At 37.3% G+C, this 24,910-nt stretch overlaps 3 protein-coding genes across 3 annotated transcripts; 1 reads left to right on the top strand and 2 right to left on the bottom strand.

The window, feature by feature from the left end:
- Window positions 1-4,828: 4,828 nt before the first annotated feature.
- On the top strand, window positions 4,829-6,874 carry LOC120182486. The gene is made up of 4 exons (XM_039187457.1): window positions 4,829-4,954; window positions 5,341-5,475; window positions 5,995-6,182; window positions 6,504-6,874. The coding sequence occupies exons 1-4, from the start codon at window positions 4,896-4,898 to the stop codon at window positions 6,695-6,697; spliced, it is 576 nt and encodes a 191-aa protein (XP_039043388.1). The 5' UTR covers window positions 4,829-4,895; the 3' UTR covers window positions 6,698-6,874.
- A 2,132-nt stretch (window positions 6,875-9,006) lies between these two features.
- LOC120182494 (MDIS1-interacting receptor like kinase 1-like) lies at window positions 9,007-10,476 on the bottom strand. Its single transcript, XM_039187465.1, is given in 3 exon segments — window positions 9,007-9,038; window positions 9,041-9,406; window positions 9,492-10,476. Coding segments are annotated over 3 exon segments (1,383 nt in total).
- Window positions 10,449-12,148, bottom strand: LOC120182495 (MDIS1-interacting receptor like kinase 1-like). The gene is made up of 3 exons (XM_039187466.1): window positions 11,815-12,148; window positions 11,087-11,723; window positions 10,449-10,963 (listed from the first exon to the last, which is right to left on the bottom strand). Exons 1-3 carry the CDS (start codon window positions 12,146-12,148, stop codon window positions 10,822-10,824), a joined length of 1,113 nt encoding a protein of 370 aa, XP_039043397.1. The 3' UTR covers window positions 10,449-10,821.
- Window positions 12,149-24,910: the final 12,762 nt, after the last annotated feature.

Raw genomic sequence — 24,910 nt, forward strand, 5'->3', positions numbered from 1 at the left:
GCGAAGGGGCGGCTAACTGTCAACAAACAATTTCCTGGTTCCAGAGCCAATTTCAACTTCACGACGGAGAATATTGGACTCGGAGCAATACAACTTACTTGGATTTCAACTTCACGACGAAGGATATCCAATTACCAGGCTCAACTTCATGACGGAGGGACCACTCGCGGTTTCAACTTCACGACGAAGGGAACCGTGCACACAAGCAGCAACACAACTTACATTGGATTTCAATTTCACGATGAAGGATATCTAATTCTAAGGCTCAACTTCACGACGAAGGGGCCATTTGTAACATCACAACACCAAAGTCTTCAGGTCAAGTTCCACCTTCACGACAAAGTATCTTGAGCCAGAAGATGATTCAGAGGCCACTTGTCAAAAGCTTTGAGCTCGTTTTCAACTTTACGATGAAGGATTTCGTGCTCAGAATTTTCCAATTTTGACTCAACCTCACAATGATGGAGTTATTTTGTAATTGACAAATCAGTTTCAATATCAGATTTCAACTCTATGACAGAGGATATTCGATATGGACAAAATTTATGTCTTGTAATCTTTGCTCCATTTTCGTTACACGATAATGAGCAAAGAGGGGCAGCTGAAGACACCAGATTTTGTCCTGCCAACCAAGGAGTCTTCACGTAACCAACAAAGAAGAGTTGGATTAGGACTCAAATACTAGTCTAAAATAGGATTTTTTAGTACTATAAATAAGCCTTGTAATTACCACACCAGAACACACAGGAGTTACACAAAAGGAACACCAGAAAAATACGAGCAAAGAAAAAGTGATTTCGAGGCTATTGTAAACGATTCAAAATAATAAAGGTGAAAGCTTTTTACCTTTCGTTTGTTTCTCTTTACTCTTCACTTGCATGCGTTATTAATCGCGTTTTCTTTGCTTGAGAATCCCAAAGACAAATGTTTTAGCCGATGACCCGGAGGGAGTTTTTCGAAACTTTGATTTTAGATCTACGCTCCCTAGAGGCTATTTCGCAAAAACAAATTACATTTTTGGAACGAGGGTGCGAAAATCTATTAAAAAAATGAAAACTTTTTTTTGCCAGTTTTAATCTTCAATGTTATTTGACATTTGTCAACTGATTTATCTTTTAATTTAATTTAATCCCCTACTAATATCATATATGTTTACTTATATTTCCATTATTATTATTATTTATTTCATTTATACTTTATTTTATTTATTTATATATATGTATTTTTTTTACTTTGATTTTCATATTCTTTATAATTTCTTTTATTTCTGTTTTTTTATTTATTACTATTTTTTTATTTTAATACTTATTATTACTATTATTTTTTATACCTTGTTTATAAGTTATTATATATATATATATATTCATATAACTAGTATCATTGCAATTTAATTTTGCTATTAACGTATATATTTATATTTTTATAATTATCATTATAATTTTTATTACTATTTTACTTTTAACTTACATTTTTTTTTATTTTTTTTATTTTCTTTATTTTATTTATTTTATTTTTTTTCTATTTTCTTTGTATTTTTCCTCATTATTTTTATTGTTGTTTTACTATTATTAGATTCATTACTTCATTTTTTTCTTGTTTATTTTTATTTTTACTTCTTTTATTTTCTTATTTTTTATCTCATTTTTTTATTCGTGTTATTTATGTGTTTTCTTTGTTTTATTTATTTACTTTTATTGTCTTTTTCCTCTAACGTATTTCTCGCCTTTTTTTTAAAAGGGATATTTTCAAATCGAATCAGGGTAAGTAATTTTGGATCGTAATTTTACCTTTTGAGTTAAACTTTCAATTTTCTTACTTAATAACAACTGGAAATTACGTAGTACCGAAAGGGCAGTTCAAGGTTGCTAACCCTTTCTTGACTGTAACCGACTCCCGAATCCGACATGTCTCTGGTAAGACGTAGATCAGATAAGAAATAAGGTATCCTATCAACCCACTTTTCGTAAATTAAATGATCGATGGCGACTCCCAATTCATTTAATCCACGTCGAAGCCCAATTCCGGAGCTCAACCGAAAGATGGTTACGACACCTAATAAAAAATCAGATGAAAATAAAGGAAATAATGTTAAACAAAAAAGCAAAGAAACAATAAAAATTAGATCTTTTTTTAAAAAAAATATATATATATTCAAGAGAAATTTAGATTAAAAAAATCCCCTAAAAAAGAAGATAAAGAACACAGAGAAGTCATCCGGTAAAATCTGAGTCAAAGAGGTTAATGTTCTTAAGAGCAAATATCGATGGAATGAAGACATCCCTACAAACATTGGTAGATGAACATGTTCGCGCCTTTGGAAAGGCTTAGACTGTATTTATTGGAGGGTCCGAAATGGATATCGAACTGATTTTTGGTAGGATGTTTGGCTTGATAACTTCGGACCTCTCGTTGACCACAGGTTGCAGAATAACCTTCCTCAACCGACTGCAGTGTGCGAGATGACCACTGCTTCTGGTGCATGGGATTGGGATAAGTTAAAAACATGCGTCCCTGAGCAGGATTGCAATCATATTGCTGCTATGTGTTCACCCAGACTCGACCTTGGCAGCGACAAACCAGAATGGAGGTGGGAGGCGAATCATAAATTTTATGTTAAATCCACATATAATGCATTATCCCCTAGTGGCTCAAATGAGAGTGCGAATCCTTGAAGGGTGGTGTGGAAGATAAATGTTCCGCAAAGAATAAGGACATTTCTTTGGTTGGACCTTCATGGACGGTTGATGACAAACAAGGAGAGACACCATTGCCATGTTGCTGGTTCTGCTAGATGCTCCTTGTGCCAAGTTAAAGATGAAAACATGAATCACGTATTACGAAGATGCCCGTTTGCTTTGGGTGTTTGGCGCAGACTGATCGGTGAGGATAAAATCCAGCTCTTCTTGTCCATGCCCTATGTTGACTGGTTACATATAAATGTGAAGAGCCAAGGTGAGTTCTCGATCACTGGAAGTAAGTGGAATATTTTGTTTGCTATCATTTGCTGGAAACTCTGGAAACGTAGGTGTAATATACTTTTTCAAGAGAATTTCATCGAACATGAAGATTTTCTGGTGTATTGTGTTAGACTCAAAGAATGAAATACTATCAAGCGAAGTCTTTGGATCGAAACTAAGAGGTACTTTTCGAGCTACTGATCGGTGGTGCAGGCCTGCCACGAGTTGGGTTAAATTTAACTCTGATGGAGCTGTAGGAGGACCTTTGAAGATGGCAGCGGCGGGTGGAGTTTTGAGAGACGACCAAGGTAAATGGATTATGGAGTTCGCTCGTAGCCTTGGTATATGCTAGGTTCTTATGGCAGAAATGTGGGCTATTCATGATTCTTTAAGCCATGCATGAAACCTTGGATTCAGAAAGCTTGAGTTAGAATCAGATTGTGTTAAGGCGGTGGAGATTTTAAACAATAACTCCCAAGCTATGGCGTGTGGTGCAATTGTATGTTTGATAAAGGAGCTTTATGCAAAGGGACTGAGAGAGATCGATCAAGCACGTTCATCGGGAGGCAAATATTGTAGCCGACAGATTGGTTGCGATGGCGAGAGGGAAAGAGTTAGGGGCTGTCATTTTTCATTCTCCCCCAAGTGGGATCGACTCACTAATTGAAATGGATAATAACTCCATAGCCTAGCTTCTGTTATTACTGTATTAAAAAACAGAAAATTAAATTAAATTATTTAGCAATTAAACATTTGAGTGAGAGAAGGAAATGAAGAAACTCTTTTACAAAGAATAAATGAAATGGAAGAAGCTCTAAATATTTATATATATAAAAATGATATTTCTGTAAATAAATTAAATTATACAATATAATTAAAATATCTGAATTAGGTCACGTCAGAAATATTTTAACTTCAACCTAAAAGTTTTATATGCTAAATTCTATTCGACCATAATCTGTATTTTAAAAGAAAAGTTCACTTTTATCGAGTTGAATCGAACGAAAATTCATCGAATCCGAATTAAATTATCATCCCTAATTGTCTTTCATTACAGATCCAATTTTTTGTTTTTTGTTTTAATGGCTCTTTATTTATTTTAATAGTTTCTATACTACTGTTGGAATGGATGTTGTAAACACTTGAAAAAGTAAACCACCATTGGGCCTCAAGAATTTTATAAAGCCCGTCGATCAAAGTAAATATTTCCTTGATGAAGTACGCAAATCGTACTTCGATTATATGATGTTAATTTTATTAATTCTCTCGACTATTAAAAGTGAAAAAATAGTGTTTCGATTATAAATTGTTTTTTTAAATACCCGACTATTAAAAGTTACAAAATAGTCAATTGACTATTTATATGTTGTAAATTTGTCATTTTCTGTTAAAAAATTGACAATTATTTGAGCTGAACGTTAATTTGTTGACAAAATCATATTTTAATCATGTCTAGTGGTACCATCATTGCTTTCAAGAACTGACTCAATGACATAATTGCTAGCACTGATTTGACAACATAATGTAAACGTAAAATCAACAAAAAATAGCTTAAACTGTTATAAGGTCATATTTTATCAAATTCAATTAACATATTAACGTCTAACTTAAACAATCATCAACATTTTAACATAAAAGGAAGATTTTAGAACATATGAATAGTTGGATAACCATTTTGTAACTTTTAATAGTCGAATGACTCAATAAAACATCGTCATATAGTCAGGAGACTATTTTATAACTTTTAATAGTTGGAGGATTTAAAAGAATAACATCATATAGTGGGGGACCATTTATGTAATTTACCCATATTTCCTCTTAGTTCTATGTACATCAATCATACACCGTTAACGCAAAAAGGGGGAAAAAAGAAAAGAGCTTTGAAGTAGGAAGGAGGGTTTGCCAACAGCCATTGGGGAGGATATCACAGAGAGGGATATGTTAGCGAAAAGGTTGATTTTGTTCTTCAGGAATTCTCCATCTTCGAAGCTTTCCAGGTGCAACTTTTCCTCTCACTTCTCTTTTTAAGATTTCCCAGTTCCGAGATTTTAGCATTTTGTTTTCTGGTATTGAATATTTGAATCCATTTATGTCAAGCACCCATCGGTTTTCTTTATATACTGAAACTGGGTTGATACCCAACAAAAAGGACCTAAATTTATTTATACTTTGGATTTGTTCATAAAATTCTACTCAAGTTGCTTTATAGGCTCCGTGTCAAATCCCAGACAGAATATTAGAAATTCAATGTTCAGTTTGTTTAACTTACAAGTAGAATTTTTTTCTTCAAGTAGGTGTAATTGTTGTTGTGACGTGTTTTTAGGCTCCTCCAAGAGATAAGCTAAACTTCATCATTTTTTACTTATTTGATTGAATTATTCAGCAATGGGAATCCTGTGAATGATGAAAAGAACAAGTCGTTTGCTCGAAAAGCAGTTTCCTTTGTCTTGATTACTGTAACAGGCGGTGTCGCCTTGAGTGCTCTTGATGACCTCGCCATCTACCATGGCTGTAGCAGGTACGATCCATTCATCCGGTTCTGCTGTTGAGTTCTATTTTTCAAATACGATCGATGCTTGTATGTTCCATCTGTCTTGAATTGAGGTGTTAATCTATATGCCTTAGATAGAAATACCTTCTTGTAATTATAATACTTTGTTTTGCAGAACATTGCATCTTTGAAATATTAGAATTTTTTTAGCTTTGTTACTTGTATTGTTTTACAATCTCCTTGTGCACACAATGGACATAAAAATATTGTTTGAGGGAAATCGAGCTAATCGGCATAATTTATTGTCTTATAATTTCTGTTTTCCAATGGAAATAGCTACTTTTTTTTCTCTTTTGTTGTATTAATAGAAAGTCATATTCCCAAGTATTCCACTTCTTTGTCTTTCTTAGCATCCTCCGAGCGATCATGTCTGGCTATTGATGTTTCAGTATGTTGATGTCTAATGTTGGGTTTTCATCCCATTCTTTGTTCTCCATTTGCGATGATAAGCAACTTATTCTTGTAATGGACCCAACAATTTTTTAGAAAGGCAATGGAGAAAGCCAGTAAGAATCAAACAATCATAAATGCTATCGGAGAACCAATTAAGAAGGGACCATGGTATAATGCTTCTCTTGCTGTAGCTCACAAGAGGCAGTCTGTATCTTGCACATTCCCCGTGTCTGGACCACAAGGCGATGGAGTATTACAATTGAAGGCAGTTCGAAACAAAGGTTAGGTTCTTCCACTTTGTGCATTTGTTTACATCATCTGTTTTTTCTTTTGTTCTCTCTCTCAAATTAATTACATTCCCATACAAGCATAATCCGAGATCACTCACCTTTGATGTATCATTATCTAGTTTTGCAAATCTACTCTAATTTCCTCTACATTGCTGGAGCTAAGCCCTTTTTGCTTATAGCATCAATCTGAAAATGCTGTATTAGCATTTTTCTGGGTTTTTATAGCCGATTTCAGTGAGAAACTGGCTTATTCCAAACAATTCATAAGTTGGTTTCAACCTGATATGATTTTGAAATGGGATTCTTTTACAGATAATGATTGGTTTTCCTATTTTCTACCTCGAGATTGGGAGATCCTAATCATGGAAGCCCTGCTATATGTTCCTGGGAATGAAGAGAAGCGGCAAACGTTACGAATTAGTCTCCTTGAAAACTCCCCTCCTCCAGCTTGCATTGCATGCACTGAATGCAAGCCTCGACCATCTGAGAATGAAGACAAGAAATGAGAATCCACACTCAAGGAGGTGATATATCTTTTCATTGGAATTTCAACCCTTATCTTGTTAGTACTAGTGAGATGAAATCTTATGTGTGCCTGAGAAGAATAAAATTTGAGAAAACTTTGCAATCATTTGTAGCATAAAAATATGGTATAGGACAATTGATTTTGACATTTTGAGGCAGCTAGAACTGAAATAGAATTCGTTAAGAGATGATTTTTTTAACGTCTGTCACGGTCCAAGCGCTTAAATGATAACATTGGAAACGTCGGGCACCTAAAATGACCAAAAAAAGTTTATGCACCTAAATGGGAAAATATGTATAGTTCGGGTACTTTTTTATTTTTATATTATGCCTTATTTTTTGAAAACATAATTTTTTTTCCTAAAATCTCAAAAAAAAAAAAATATTTCTTTAACATCCCAAATTCCAATCCCTTTTCTTGCCTTCGTATGCCATCTCTGGCCCCTACCTCCATTGTTGAGCCACCATTTATCCATCGTTGTTCATCCACTAATCGACCATTGCTCTTGCCGTAGCCTCAAACTTCTAAATTCCCAAAACTCAACATAAATTCGTAAACTTAATCACTAGATTCTCTCATCCTTACTAGCACAAACAACAATTGCAGAGCAGCAATGATTGGAGCGTTGGTCTGCGTTCAACAATTGTTTGAACAATTGCATTGGTCTGGTTTGTATGGCATCGACGATTATGTGCCCAAAGCATTGGTTTGCAGATGGTTTAAGGCTTCAATTCACGACGATTATGTAGGAGTGTATTTGTGGGTTTGTGGAAGTATTTGAGTGTATATGGCATTGACGTTTGATTTAGAAGGGTTGTTCAGTGACCGGTGATGAAGACCGCGATGGCTGGTACCGTCAAGGGCGGAACTAGGGATTTATTAAGATGGGGTCAAAGTATTTTTTATTTTTCATGAATACATTTTTTAATTGAACGGGGTCGGATAAATTTTTCTTTATTTATTTTTCATATATATATATATATATATATTTCAATTTTAATTAATACTTAAAAAAATTGACGGGAAGTTCTGCCCATGGGCACCGTAGGTGATGGTAATAGAGAGCCGAGGACGATAAGGAGATTTAAGGACTGGGATTTTTTTTAGATTTAAAAAGAAGTTGGGTTGTTCTGAAAAAATAATAATATTTTCAATTTAAAAAAAAATCATTTTTTTTAAATGCATATGTGATGCATGTTATATAACATTTTTTAAAGGTCGTGATGGACCAAACATCTAAAAAGGCAACGTCGAAAGTGTTAAATATATACTTTCTTTTGAATCTAATTATCATATTTCGCATCTTTTGAATGATATTTCGGTTTCAGTTTTTTTTTAAAAAAATTGTGTTTTACTTCGAGATTTTAAAAAGGTTTGCAAGAGAATTTAAATTCTAAGCTTAACTTTAGTACGACTTATCATCTTCAGTGATATGTTCAGCCGTAACCGTAATTATTCTAGTTTTGGAAGATGTATTCTCTTATGACCATGTTTTCTAGCTTTCAGTTCATATCTAAGGTTGCTTTAATTCGTAACTTACAGCTCCACGACTGCAAGAGGCAAACGAGAGACAAAGAAACAAATTATAGTATTAAATTGCAGTCTTAATATAGTGTAACAGTTGCATCGTAACTTTTTTAAGGTTATCATGACCTCGCAAACCACATCCGTTACATAAAATTATAGTTATTTTTTTAAAAATAAATCATGTCGTAACGTCCACAATAACCACAACCGTGACACCATAGCCCCAACTGTGATGACAACCACAACTATAATTTAGTACTATGAAACAAACACATCTAAAATATTGTTTTCGGTTCATATTCAACTGCTCTATCTTTGTTGTTGCTGTAAATGTCAGAGCCATTTTACTGTAATTTTTTTCTTTCAAGTTATTGGAAAGAATTCACAACTGTTACGTAAGGATGGACCAAAGGAGGATGGGTGGGACAGTCACCCCTAAAAAATTAAAATTTCCATATATTTTAGGTTTTTTTTTTATGTATTTTCTATTAAAAATCTATTTTCACTCCTTGAAATTTCATAAGTTCGTCCTGCGTCCGTTTTTGCTGTTATGCAGGCTTGTGAAGAATTTGTAATAGCAGAAGATGGAGTTTCCAAGAATTGACATATTGGATCTTTACCATCACAATTGTATACATATGAGTTTTGACAAGGAGAGTCAACAATTTCAGGTGCAAAGGGTTTCAATATGAACCGGTGACTACAAGCATCAACAAAAATACAATGCTACTACATACAAACAAGAATATAGTTTAGTTGGCCCTAAACATGGCCATTTACAGGTGATGTGCTGTCTTCTCATTGTTAGATGTGTTTCCACCATTGTTGCTGTTGCTTTTCCTTCTGGGTTTTGCCTCACCAAGCATTGTAATCACATCCCTCATCGATGGTCTGTCTTTAGGGAGCTTGGCTGTGCAAAATAGTGCTATTCTAACTACTAACAGAGTCTCTTCTGCAATATGCTTACAGTTTCCAAAATTGGGATCTAATGCCCCATCTATGCCTCTGTTATCTCTAACTTTCCTCCTAATCCATTCCACTAGGTCTATGGAATCTCCGAACTCGGGATCTAACGGCCGCTTTCCGGTTAGAAGTTCGAGTAAAACCACCCCGAAGCTGTAAATGTCGATCTTCTCATCGACTTTCAAGGTGTAACCATACTCTGCAACAGTCATTGAGAGAATTAAGATCAGCTAAAATATATGAAATCACTGACGACTATGTAAACAGAAAAGTTGGTGAATTACCAGGAGCTATGTACCCATAAGACCCTGCCACTACTGAGACTGTTTCATTCTTTCTCACCATCTTCTTTGCCAAACCGAAATCGGCAATTCTTGCCTCGAGGTTTGCATCAAGCAGTATGTTGTTCGACTTGATGTCTCGATGGATAACCGATGGATGACAATCATGGTGGAGATAAGCGAGCCCTTGTGCAACTCCGAGGGCTATTTTATACCGTGATACCCAATCTACCAGCAACCTACCGGCTTGCTTGCCATGCAAGGCTTCCCCTAAGCTACCATTTTGCATAAACTCGTATACTATCATCATGCTAGTGTCGTTGTGAAGAAATCCTAATAACTGAACTATATTTCGATGCCTTAGCTTCCCCAAGACATTCACTTCTCCGATGAAATCCCCGCTGTTCCCTGTTTCGAGATCGGTTCCTGATCTCCATAACTTTTTAACTGCCACTACTGTATTTGACTCTGGCATCTCAGCTTTGTATACAACACCAGTGGCTCCCATTCCCACCACATTCGATTCTTTGATACAGGCTAGGATGTCTGCAGCTGTGAAACCAAGTCTTTGAAAAGCCATTAATCGCCATGGCCATTCTCCATTGCCTGCTTTTCGTTCGAAGCAGCCGCCACTAGAATACCACTTTTTATATAGCAATTGGCCTCCGATAAGTAAGATTCCGGTGGCTAAAACTGATGAGATCCCAATCAACCACCCTGTAACTATATGCTTTGCTCGCAAGCGTCTCTGCCTCAATGAAGTCGGTGAATATCGGTTACATGGGGGGAGAACACCGCCACAAAGGCCAGGATTGCCGACGAGGTCATCGGGATTGATTGTTCTCAGCACTCCATTTGCAGGAACCGGACCTTCTAGTTTGTTATATGAGACATTGAGCATTTCTAGAGCCGGAGAAGTCCCGAAATCATCAGGTATCCCACCTCTGAGAGAGTTGTTAGACAAATCAAGAACAGCCAATGTCAGCATCATAGCAATCGATTTCGGAATTTCTCCGGCCAATTGGTTATTCCTCAGGTTCAAAGTAACTAATTTCTCACATGAAGCAATACTAGCCGGGATACTTCCTGTAAAATGATTTGATGAGAGATCAAGCACAGCTAGTGGGGGGCAATCCTGAAACTGATCTGGGATCTCACCAACCAAGTTATTGTCCGAGGCAATAAACGATTGCAGACTAGGGATCAAAAATATGGTAGAAGGAAGTGAAGATCGAAGGCGATTACTCGAAACATCAATAAGAGAAAGTGATTTAGAAGAAGCAATATCATCAGGTATTTCACCAGTGAGACTGTTATCTGCCAATTCTAACCTCTAAAGGCTCCCAAGTTTGCCAAATCCAACAGGAATCATCCCGGATAGACGATTATTCTGCATTCGGACTCGAACAAGTGATGGACAATTTGATAAGCTGACTGGAACTGAACCTGAGAATGAATTGTTGAACACAATGAGCTTGGTGAGATTGCCTCCATTGCACAACATTTCCGGGATTTCACCCGAGAACGAATTCGACGATATGTCCAACCACTGCAATGGTGAATTCTTGCCAAGATCAACCGGCAATGGTCCTGAAAATGAATTGTTCCACAACTCAAGCACCTGCAATTTTGTCAACGCTACAAGTCCAGCAGGAACCGAGCCTGATAACCGATTGCACATCAAGTTCAAGAGCTGCAAGTTCTTGAGCTCAACAATCTCAGCAGGAATTTCACCGGATAAAATATTATCAGACAAATCCAGCAGCTGCAACGAACCGATTTCTCCGATCGATGATGGAATATTGCCTTCCAAATTGTTCTTATATAAGAAAACCGTCTCTAATACTTTAAGCCTCCCTAGTTCAGCAGGAATCACACCACTAAGATTGCCAACTGCCAAATCAAGGTACTTAAGATTAGTGAGGTTACCAAACTCAACTGGTATTCCACCTTCAAACTCATTATACCCCAGAATTATAGTCTCCACCGATGAAAGCTCCCCGAGCTCTCCCGGTATCTGGCAGGTGAGATTATTCCCGGAAAGGCCAAGGAATTTCAGCTTCTGCAAGTTCTTGAAAGACTTGGGAATTGAACCCTGGAAGAAGCTCCCTCTCAGGTCTAGAATCTCCAATGAAGTTGCATTGCCGAGATCCTCTGAGAGAATGCCAGAGAAATTGTTGCTTGAAGCATTCAACAAAGTCAGCCCCGAAGCCCTTCCGAAACCAAAGAGGAAAGCTTCCGGTGAACAGATTTTGGCTCACATCAATGCTGTCGAGTGATGTGAGATTCGATATGGATTTCGGTAGAAGCGAAGACAGTTCATTGCAGCACAATTCAAGAGATCTGAGGCTTCTCAGGTTTCCGATATCATCCGAAACTCGGCCACTGAGATTCATACGAGAAAGATGAAGCTTTTCAACTAACCCATCGGAGTTGCACCACACACCAGTCCAGCTGCATTGAGCTGAATCATTTAGACCCTCATTTTCTGGCAATCTCCAATCGTGAAGTCTATTCAAATGATCAATGAAACCAGCTTTGATCGATATCAAAGCCAATGCTTCCTCATTCAAGTTGGTCTTTTCAGCCTTAATGGCATGGCAGAAGAACAAGATGAAGAAATGGATTCTGAAGTACAAAGTGTTCTTCTTAACTGCCATCATTAATCTCTCACAACACCATTGTCATAAGCTGAACAAACTTGGCTGGTTTCAAATGGAACAAGCTTATCATTTGTTTTGATGAAGAAGGTGAAAAGGAATATAAATAAATAAAAAGGGAAATGGGGGATTAATTAGTGAAGAGGACGTGAGATCTTGAGTTCTGAACCAGCAAGTACTGACAGAGGAAGGAACCTTTCCATGTTAGGGTTATATACAATACAGATCATACCCCATCATGTCCTAATAAATTAAACACTGTGAGTTGAGTGGGTTTGTTATTCGTTATGATTGAGTCTCATGGAATCTTTCCATGTTATGCCCTAACATTTCACTCGAACAAGACAAGACAAAATTAATATGTTCTTGCATTTAATTTCGATGTTGTTGGAAGTTATCTGGATTAAAAATCCAATGTTAATATCATATGTGCGTATACATTGGATATGGATTACTATACATGAATTCTAAATCACTAACCGTTTGGTTTTTATAATTTTTATATTTGATGTTTTATTTTTGTTATACCTAATTCTTCATCTATCGAGATTTCCGGAGTTCCATAAGAGCTTTTGAAGTTAGGGATAATAGACTGTACAATTTCATAGATTTCACATCTCATATGTTCTAATTAGGGTGAAAATGGGTATAAATTTAATGGGTAGTGGGTGGGTGTACATGTAAAAATTTATATATGTTGTGGGTAGTGGATAGGTGATGGTTTTGTGATAGGTGGTTTATTTAGTTATTATTTTGCTTTTAAATTGCTCCTTAGTTGTTGGTTTTTGTGATTGATTTGTTCGTTTTGATTCATTTTCTTTACATCTCATTAAATTCTGGAAATTACACTAAAAGGACATAATTCTACAGTTTTTTTTTTCAGAATCAAGGATGGATTAGCGGCATGACACATCTGACGTGGCGTTAAGTCAACACCTTCCAGAAGGTCTAGTCAACGCTTCTAGAAGGACATATGGGTCTTCCGTGTTTTTTGAAATTCGGATTCAAGTTAATTTCATGTTTTTAGGATTCTAGTTTAAATATTTTAAGAATTATCTTTAGGAATTATCTCTTATTTTTAGGAATTATCTTTTCTTTGTTTTAGGATTTTTAAATGCTATAAATACCCTCTCAGGGTAAGCCAAAAAACACATTCAGAATTCATTCTTCTTCTTCCTCTGGGTTTTAAAAATGTTTTCTTTGTTTTATTTTTATTTTTATTTTTAATGATGTTAAGTATGATTGTCATACTTAGCTAATTTATCCATAAGCCAAGGGCTAAAGCGATTACTCAATTCTTATTGTGAGGATTGAAAAGCACTTAAAATACCTTCCGGTTATTTTCTCAAATTTCTAGAGAAATAAGATAGGTAATCGACCTATCTTTTAAAATCAAAATGCTTTTAAATCAAAAAGAGCTCGTTGGTTTGGATATTGTTTTGGTTTAAAGTTGGGAGGAAGAGTCGAATGGTATCAAGTTCGACTTCCTGTGAACACACTTAGCAGCGGTCTACTAAGGGAAATTGAGACCGGACTCGATTCTCATTGAGACAACATAGTCCGAGTCAGATTTTTCCAAAGCTTTTAAAACTGATTTGGTACTGACAACAATAGTTATAGTTAGTTCACAAAAGGACTGGAATTCAAAGATAACTTTTGGATTTTTAGTTCACAAGAGAGAAAAATAAGTTACAGGGGTTGGGCGCTGTAGACTGTAACCGATAGATATCCAAAGTAAAAATCTATTATGATGATTAGATGAATTGAGGCAAAGCTGAAGCCTGAGGCAGTTTTTACAATAAGTTTTATTATCTCGATTTATTTTAAATTTATTTAATTATTTATTTACTTTATCTTTATCGCCAATTATTTTTAAACAATTTAAATCCCCTATTTTCCTCTCATCTCCTTCTTATTTTCCCTTCTATCCAAATCCCTATCCTTTTTCATCTTTATCCAGATTTAAAATCGAAAAATCCACAACTTCAGAAACTCTAAAGTCCTTGTAGACCGGACATGTTTCTCTTTATTACTATTTCATTTTATTTATTTATTTTTGAGAAGAATGAATTATTTGATAATAACATGAAACATGTCAAATTGGCTCCGTTTCTGGGGACTTCAGATAAAGTAACTAATAAAGTTGTTTATTTTAGTTCCAAAAATCACCAGAAGTAATCTAGGTGATTTGGTTCCAAAAATCAAAGCTCGAGCTAGACGAATTCATGCAAAAACGATTCGAGAAAAAAGAAGAAAACGACAACAGGAACAACTGGAGCAATCATATCCAGAATTAAGTCTGGAAGGATTATCTTCCTTTAAAACAAATGAAGAACCGATAACCGAAGATACACTAGGCACAGACATCATGCCATAACCAATGGAAGATCAAACGATTCGCTAGTTAGCTACGTCACGTACTGTACAACAACCTCTCTACATCACTTTTCCTCAAGTAACAACTCCATTTACTTTAAAAACGAGCCTTATTCATCTTCTTTCTATATTTCATGAGCTTCCCAGTGAGAGTCCACACAAACATCTCACGTAGTTTCATATGGCCTGTTCAAGCATAAAACCTCAGGGAGTATCTGAAGACCAAATAAATCTACGGGTTTTCACTTTTTTTATCTAGTTTAGCTAAAAAATGACTATTATATTTCCCTCCTAATTCTATAAATACTTGGGTTGATTTAACTCGGACATTTCTTGATAGGTTTTTCCCAGCAGTAAAAGCAAGTTAATTAAGGAGTAGCATTATGGAAATAAGACAAAAAGATGGAGAATCGCTTGAAGATTACTGAGAGTGATTTAAAAAGCTTTATGAAAGCTATCCATACTACAGATTATCCGAGCAAACACTCCTCCAGTATTTCTATGAAGGGTTGCTTCCAATATGATGCTAGTGAAGGAGCTCTTTTGAACAAAACACCACCAACAACAAGAGAATTAATTTCGACAATGACATCCAACTCTCAGCAGTTTGGCACTTCAAGTGAACCCAATCGTCGGGTTTATGAGATAAGCATTGTTTCCTTAGAAAACCAAATCGATAAGTCAACTGATGTTGTTAATTCTTTGGTTGCAGGAAAATTTGGATTAGCAAGAGTATGTGAAATATGCACAATTCCAGATCATCTGACATACTGATGTCCAATGCTATAAGAGGAAGTTGGCATAGAAGAAAATGTTGTAGAGAACTTTTCAGGACCTCTCTAGAGACCCTATAACCCATACTCTAATACTTATAACCCGGGATGAAGAGACCATCCAAATCTGAGCTATGGATAAAACCCAAGGCAGAATCAAGCCTATAAGTAAATGCCCCCACAAACATTTAAACCACAAAATTCCTCTCTGGAATCCATTATTGAACGTTTGGTCTTGTCCTAGTAAAAATTCCAAAATTGCACTAAGGCCAATCTTCAAGAGTTGTACAAACAAATGAGCCAAATAGCTTAAACTGTGGGAATATTAGAATTACAAGGGAAATTACATTCTCAAATGAAGTCAAATCCGATAGAAAATGTTAGTGTCATTGATAACTTCGTAAAAAGACTTAAATTTTAGTCTTTTCACTTAAGTTATTGCTCGTTTAAACAAAGTATGCACTGCATTTTTAGTTGCATTTAGCTATATATAGGTTGTGGTGGAGAATTTTTGCCTAGGCAAGATTTATTTGGCTTAACTGATTCTGCTGAGGAGAAGGGGTTGTTTGAGTTGTGTTTGTGCAGGAATTCTACAGAGGAAGAACATTTCAGTCGTAACAATGAAAAGTTGCAAAGGCCAATGGAGCAGATGAGAACGTGAGGAGTAGATTTATCTCACCTAGGCAAGATTTATCTGAAGAAGTCTGAAGTAAATATGGCGAAACTACCTATGTCACATGTCAGCTGGATGACCTGCTTCATGTGCAAGCAAGCCTTGAATATCCTGACAACCGTTAGCCACCTTTCCTTTTTAAGTTTGGGAAATTAATAACGGCTAATTAAGGAAACTCCAAAAGCATGCAAAGCCCTAGGAGATTCTCCTTATAATTACCAGCCATAGCCACAAAAAGAAAAAGGGCAAGGAAGAAGAAAGAAGAGCTTTACCTTAGGCGTGAGTAAGAAACTGCAGTGCTTTCCCTCCGTCTACCCCCAAGTCTTCCTTGGTGTCCTCCATAGCCAGACGATAGCAGAGCGGTGATCAGGCCTCGAGAGAGGGTGATCACCAAGGCAGGCATGATGCTGATCAGGATTGTTGTGATAGAGCCCTCGGTTTTGGGAGTCGTTCTTCTTTTGTTCTTAAACTCTTATTTTATTTGGGGTTGTATTAAACGGTTTAATCTTGGATGATCTTTGATAACACCATGAATGCTTTACTTGGTGTTAAACTTTGTTTTGTCTGAACAATATTTTATGTTTATGAATGATGAATTATGTTTGCTTATGACTGTTTTGCTCATAGTTTAAATATTTTGCCTTAACACTGTAAGAGCATCGAGAGATCACCTGGGGTTTCGGTAAAACATGTCTGGGCATTGTAAGAGCATCGAGAGATAGCCTTTTGTCTAGAAAGTGATTATTTAATTCGAGAGAATTAAGAGAGACCAGCGTGAACAAAGGAATGAATCCGGGAGGGTGACGTTCTAACTTGTCTACCTTTGAGATAAGGAGTGAGTTTCAATTGACTAAAAGGGATAAAGGCTAGAGTAGGTTAAGACAACGTCTATAGTTAACGCCGAGAGGTATTGCCATAGTAACCGTCTAAGAATACCTAGTAATCCTGTCGGGCAGTTTAGTGAGTCATAATAATTCATTATGGGCTTAAAATAATTGTTGCCGAGACAATTGTTTAGCATCAGTGCTCTGTGACACGTTTGAATATGTGAGGTTATTTGCATTATATTTAATCCAATACTTGTTTTGTTTTGTTTTATCTGTCTGCATATTTTCTTTGTCTCGACCACACTTGTCTGAAATCATTGAATCATTATTCTTAGCTCCTTAATATTAGTTCTTAGCTTTAATACTTAGTAGGATAATTTGTGCCATTAGTTCTAGTTGTGGTGAAAAGATATTTCTAATCCAATCCCTGTGGAGACGATACTCACTCACTAATATTGCATCGATTGTGTATACTTGTACATATTAGCTTGCCTTAGCATATACATTCACAAGCGATCAAGTTTTTGGCGCCGTTGCCGGGGATTGGCAACTGATGAAATTTCCAGCCATTTCAAGTTTTTTGTGTCACTTTATAATTATTTAGTCTAACGTAGTTTATTATTTTCTTTTATAGTTTTTTATTATTGCATGACCTTGAGATCTGCTGGTAAGCCTTTGGAACCATTCAACCCCGAAGTTGAGCAATTGTTCAGACAAAGGTTGCATGCCCAAAGAACCAGAGAACAATTGAATCAAATGCAAAATGACATGGAAGATTTAGGAGATCAAGTTGCAAGACCAAAAGCGATACGAGATCATTTGAACCCAATTCTTGATGACCTCAATCATGGCATAGTGGCACCTGAGATACAAGCCACTCATTTTGAACTCAAACCGGTGATGTTTAATATGCTGAACTCTATCGGCCAATTTGGTGGTACACCCAATGAAGATGCTAGACATCATGTGTGTGCTTTCCTTGAAGAATGCGATTCATTTAGACAACAAGGAGTACATGAAGATGTGCTCAAACTGAAGCTTTTTCCTTACTCCATACGTGATAAAAAAAGAGCTTGGCTCAGTGGAGTTCCTTCCGGATCAATGGAGTCATGGGCAGATTTATGTAAGAGTTTCCTACTCCGATATAATCTGCCCAATATGAATACACAACTTCGGAACGACATTACGAGTTTTTGCCAAGGCGATGATGAATCAATGTACGAATTTTGGGATAGGTATAAAAGTTTACTTCGCAAATGTGTAATCATGGATTTCATGATTGGACGCAAGTGGTGATGTTTTATAATGGAGTCAACGCACCAACTCGAATGATGTTAGATGCCTCAGCAAATGGCACCCTACTAGACAAATCACCCGAGGAAGCTTTTGACATTCTCGACAGAATAGAAAATAAGGACTATCAATTTCCAAGTGCAAGATTGGGAACCGGTAGAAAAACCTCTGGAGCATATGAATTAGAAAGAAAAGATTCAATAGCAGCCCAACTTTCTGCCATAACCAATATGTTGAAAAATTTGCAACATCCTAATGAGGTAAAAGAAGTCAAGGCGACCAATAATGTGTGTCTATTCTGTCAAGGCAACCATCATGAGAATGAATATCCTTAAAACTATGAGTCAACTAATTTTGTGGGCAACTACAATAAGAACAACAATAATCCCTATTCGAGCACGTACAACCCTGCTTGGAGACAACACCCAAATTTTTCATGGAATAATCAAGGGAACAACAACAATCAAGCCACAAATTACAGGCCACAGCAAAATAATTCTGACCATCAGCATATTCAGAATCAACATCAGCAACCCTGGTAGAACAACAAAGGTATAACTTCTTCCTCTAACATTCATTCTAATACTAACTCCTTGGAATTATCCTTGCAAGAATTCATTGCCTCGAACAAAAGATTTCATGGCGTCTACAAAAACCTTGATGCACGAACATTCTTCAACAATAAAAAATCAAGGAAATTTGTTACAAAGCCAGGTAACACTTTTGCAAAGCCATAGTTCATCTCTCAGAGCATTGGAGAATCAAGTGGGACATATTGCCACGGTATTACATTCTCGCCCATACAGAAATCTCCCTAGTGATACTGAAGTCACTAAACATCATGGGAAAGAGCAACGCAATGTACTTACGCTAAGGAGTGAAAAATAAGTTGATCAAGATGAAAAGTTTGGGGGAGAACAGCTGAACAATTCTCGCCAAGGCGTAACACAACCGGATGAGGAATCTGAAAATGCTGAACAAGAGAAAACGTATGAAGAGAAGGAATAAAGTAAAGGCTCAGAAAAGAATCTACCGGATAACAAGAAATTCATGGTAAAGGCCAGCGATTTCCCTGCACCATCAGTAGTCGATATGAAACCTCCACCACCGTTCCCTCAACGGTTGAAGAAACATGATGATGAAATCCAGTTCAAGAAATTCGTTGATGTTCTGGACTAGTTGAGTATCAATGTGCCCCTACTCGAAGCCATCGAGAAAATGTCTTCCTATACCAAGTATCTGAAGGAAATTGTTATAAAGAAAAGGAAGGTAGAATGTGTCGCCACTACAACAGAAATCTGCTCGGCAGAGAGCAAACTCCCACCAAAGCAAAAAGACCCTAGCAGCTTTGTAATACCATGTTCCATTGTTAATGATTTCATCAGACGAGCTCTCATTGACTTGGGATCAAGTGTAAACTTGATACCAAAATCGATATTCATGAAACTAGACGGGTATCATGCCCATCCCACCTCGGTCATTCTATAGTTGGCTGATCGGTCTTATGTACAACCCGAGGGTATAACCGAAGACGTCATAGTAAAGGTAGATAAATTCGTATTTCCAGTGGATTTTCTCATTCTGGATTGCGAAGCTGATGAAAACGTACCAATCATTCTGGGACGCCCATTCTTAGCCACAGGCAGAATCCTAATAGACTATGAAAAGGGAGAATTCACCATTAGAGTTAGCGAGAAAAGTGTCACGATCAATGTATTTAACTCTATGAAATACGCAGACGATCCAGAGGAATACCAATGCATTAATAAGATTGAAGAAAAGGCAATACTGGGATGAGGTGAATCCTTAAGGCTCGATGAGTACATCAATTTATACTATGAACCTACAACTGAAATACATAAAGCAGAAAACTTTGGCCCTGATGAAATATTTTCAGAAGACGGTTCTGATAATCATGGCCACGACAACGAAAATCTGCACACTGAACACTCTGAAAGCGATACCAAGGCAAGATGCGAAGGAAAGACAAAGAACCAATTGAGATTTCTTCATAGGTCAGGTATGAAATTCAAACATTTAGATTATGATGAAGTTAAATCTCAAGAGTCATCTTCACAACATGCACCGAAATTGGAGCTTAAGACTTTACCATCACATTTGAAATATGCTTATCTAGGAGTTGATGAAACTTTACCAGTGATAATCTCTGCCAACCTAACTTCTAAACAGGAGAAGAGTTTGTTGAATATTTTGTCACAGCACAGAAAAGCTATAGGATGGACGATGGCAGACTTGAAAGGAATCAGTCCAACCATATGCATGCACAAAATCAATCTTGAAGATAGCCACAACACCTCGGTGGAACCCCAAATATGGCTCAACTCGATCATAAAGAAGGTAGTCATGAAGAAAATAATAAAATGGATGGATGCGTGAGTGATTTATCCTATATCCGATAGTTCATGGGTTAGCCCAATCCAATGCGTGCCAAAGAAAGGTGGTGTAACCGTGGTTAAAAGGGAGCATGATGAGTTACTCACCACCAGAACAGTCATGGGCTGGCGCATATGCATGGATTATAGAAAGCTCAAAAAAGCCATAAAGAATGATCATTTTCCCCTCTCTTTCATCGATCAAATATTGGATAGATTAGTGGGAAAGGCATTTTATTGCTTCCTCGATGGATACTCGGGGTATAACCAAATTGCCATAGCACCCGAAGACCAAGAGAAAACAACGTTCACATGCCCGTATGGTACCTATGCATTTAGGCGAATATCATTTGGACTGTATAACGCTCCAGCTACATTCCAACGATGCATGATGGCAATCTTTTCAGACATGGGGGAAAAGTGCATGGAAATATTTATGGACGACTTCTCCGTTTTGGGTGATGACTTTGACCGATGCCTCCACAATTTATCCAAGGTGTTGAAACGTTGTGAAGAAGCCAACCGAGTACTGAATTGGGAAAAATGTCATTTTATGGTAACTGAAGGAATGGTGTTGCGACACAAAATTTCATTCTATGGCATCGAAGTCTACAAAGCCAAGGTGGATGCAATTGCAAATCTTCCCCTACCTACTAATGTGTGAGGTGTACGCAATTTCCTTGGACATGCAGGATTATATAGGCGGTTCATAAAAGACTTTTCTCAAATCTCTAAACCCTTATATCTTTCGCTTCAACAAAATCATCCATTTGAGTTTACTAATGATTGTTTGAATGCCTTCACAGATTTAAAGAAAAAGCTTTCAGCAGCGCCAATAGTTATCCCACCAGACTGGAACGAACCATTTGAGCTTATGTGCGACGCTAGTGACTATGCAGTCAGAGCAATGCTAGGGCAACAAAAAAGTAAAATTTTTCATGTTATCTACTATGCAAGCCGAACACTTAATGATGCTGAAGTGAACTATACCACCACTGAAAAGGAACTCTTAGCAGTAATATTTGCATTCGATAAGTTTAGGCCATATCTAATAGGCACTAAGGTAATTGTGCACACAAATCACTCAGCTATTAAATATCTAATTAATAAAAAAGATGCAAAGCCTAGACTAATTGGGTGGATATTATTACTGCAAGAATTTGATGTAGAGATCAAATATAGAAAAGGTATTGAAAATCAAGTGGTGGACCATTTGTCTAGGCTAGATAACAAACATGATTGTCCTGACATCACAGATATTAAAGAGGATTTCCCTGATGAGAAAATATTATTTGTCACGGTTGCACCGTGGTATGCTGACATCGTTAATTTTCTTGTTAGTAGTATTGTTCATCTTGATTTATCTAGCCAGGGCAAATAGAAATTTTGACATGATGTACGACATTACTACTTGGATGAACTATTTCTATTCAAGTAGTGCGGAGACCAAATAATCTGAAGGTGCATTCCAGAAGAGGAGCAGCAAGATATCCTACTCCAATGCCACTCGTCACTATATGAAGGGCATTTTGGTGGGATGAGAACAACAACAAAAGTGCTTCAGTCGAGATTTTATTGGCTAACCCTGTTCAAAGACACGCATGAATTCTACAAGTCATGTGATAGATGTCAACGTACAGGAAACATCTTGAAATGGCATGAGATGCCATGGCAAAACATTCTGCAGATCAAAATTTTCGACGTATAGGCATATATTTCATGGGATCTTTTCCAACCTCATTTGGTGATATGTACAATCTCTTGGTAGTGGATTACGTATCAAAATGGGTTAAAGCCATTACAACACCTAAGAATGATTCCAAGATGGTGTTGTTTTTGCACAAAAATATATTCACCCGCTTTGGAACACCACGAACTCTTATTAGCGATGAAGGGACACATTTTGATAATAAATTGATTGCCAAGGCACTGAAAAGATATGGAGTACGACATAGAATTGCTATGGTGTATCACCCTCAGACGAATGGACAAGTCGAAGTATCTAACTGAGAAATCAAGAAGATCCTCGAAAAGTGGTTAACCCAAGTTGAAAAGATTGGTCGCCGAAGCTAGATGAAACACTATGGGCTTATCACACATCATTCAAGACACCACTGGGAATGTCCCCGTTCAAGCTAATCTATGGATAAGAATGTCATCTACCGGTTGAACTCGAACACAAAACTTATTGGGCCATCAAAAAGATAAACATGGATGCTCAGCTTGCTAGAGAAAGAAGACTATTGGAACTGAATGAGATAGATGAATTTAGAGCACATGCATACGAGAATGCCTGCATTTACAAAGAGAAAACAAAACGATGGCATGACAGAAAAATATTGCCGAGGCAATTTTATTCTGGACAACAAGTACTGCTCTACAATTCACGCCTTAAGTTATTCCTAGGCAAGCTAAAATCATGATGGTCAGGACCATTCATCGTACACCAAGTCCATGACAATGGAGTAATTGAAATTCAGAACCAAAACGATGGTTCCATCTTCAAAGTGAAAGGGCAGAGACTCAAGGAGTACAAAGGAGCCTCAGTCATGCGCGACAAATCGTCATCGTTGGCACATGATGCCCAAGAGTTTGCTTTTCTTAATTGAGCAAATATAAGTTGCCTAGGCAACGAAAATCTGAATTTTGTACATAAATAAGTTAAGTTATTTTATGCTTTAATCCATTTTATTTTATTATTTTCTTCTTTCATATTGTAGGTGAACAAGGAACACGTGGTAACATGGGGAGTTGAAGCATGCATGAAGAGAAAAAAAAAGCCCTAGGGTACGTGATTTGGCGGTAGAATAAAGAAAGAAAGAAAGAAATCCTTTCTTCCCCTTTATGTCTTATCAAATATTTCTCATTTAATATGAAATATTTTCCCCACCCTGTAAAGACCAAAATGCCCCAAAACCACCCATCACTTTCCAATAAAAACTACCTACTCTTTTTCTTCTTCATCTTGTTTCATTCTTTCTTTACAAACCAGAAAATTTCTTTTCTTTCTCTCAAAATACCTCCCCATCGCCACCATTAAAATCAGCCAAGAAAAATGGTGAGATCGAGACCGGCCCCAGCCCCAGACAGAGTTTCAATCATTTCTAAACAGCCGAAGCAGAGGCACGCTTCAAAACCATTCAGCAACGCCAAGTGTATTTGGAAGATGGATTTATTTTTCCAGCCGAGGGAGAAGAACAGTTTGGCCCTGAGGTGATGGACGTCATAAAGAAGAATAACTAGGAGACGTTTGCTCGTAATCCTAACGCCGTAACACCAGCAATGGTGAGAGAGTTCTATGCCCACCTCACAGACACCTCCAACCACACAATATATGTTCGAGGAAAACTCATTCGTTTTTCCCCTTTTGCACTTAATAAAAACTTTAAGTTGGGGAAAGTGGATGACCATCACAAGGGATTTGTGGCTGAGGAAGATCAAGAAATGTATAGTGGAGTTCTATAGGATTTATGTTTTGGGTAGGCCAAGTTCAAAGGGAATGCCCCCACAAGAAAGCGAGTAGATTACCGAGCCCTCAAACCACACGTGAAACTATGGAACCATTTTCTTAAAGGCAAGCTGATGCCAACGTCCCACAACACCATTGTCCTTGTCAAGTGGCTGATGTTGTTGCACTCGATCATATACGGTAGAACGATCGATGTAGGTGAAATCTTCTTCGAGTAGATCCATGACTGTGCCAAGAAGAACCGTGGTAACCTATTGTTCCCAAACCTTATAACCACGCTGTGCAGAAAGAAAAAGGTTCTTGAGGAACAATTCAAAGACTTCATCAAACCCAAGGAGGGTATTACAAAGAAAAAGGTCCCCAAGTTAATGAGTTTCAATGATGATGACTCAAAGAAGGGTCTGGAGCAAGGAGCAAAATCGATTGCCACGGCTAGAATGGCTGTTGTGGTCACGCACACGCGTGAAAAGATCGGGCGCCTAGAGGACCACATGAAAATTTACTTTGAATATGCCAAGGCAAGGGAGATGCAACTCAATGCCTTCATCAAGGAGTTGCTCCCAACCACAATGATCAGACTGCCAACCTTCCCCGGTATCATCCTTAACTATAATGCGGGCGGTAGCACATTCCATGCCTCGACATATTATGTCCCTCCAAACGTTCCACCAGAGGTTCCCACCGATGTGCCACCATTGGAAACCCATGTCCCACCCGTACCAGAAGAAAGCCAAGGCGACATCGAGGAGTTCCTCAGTTCCTCATCATTCTCCACCACAGAAAGCAGCAGTGATACTCCACCCCATTTCTTCACTGATGAAGATTTCACGCCAGCATCGAAGCAGCCTGAGCAGGATCCTATTCCATCCCCAGTTCGATTAACACCACCAGCCCCAACAGCAGCTCCTAGTCCACCACCATTTCCAGCACAACTGACTCCCGTGACTGAGCAGTCCAC

The sequence above is a fragment of the Hibiscus syriacus genome, unplaced genomic scaffold (assembly GCF_006381635.1).
Source record: "Hibiscus syriacus cultivar Baekdansim isolate YM2019G1 unplaced genomic scaffold, ASM638163v2 tig00112673_pilon, whole genome shotgun sequence".
Taxonomy (NCBI): Eukaryota; Viridiplantae; Streptophyta; class Magnoliopsida; order Malvales; family Malvaceae; genus Hibiscus; species Hibiscus syriacus.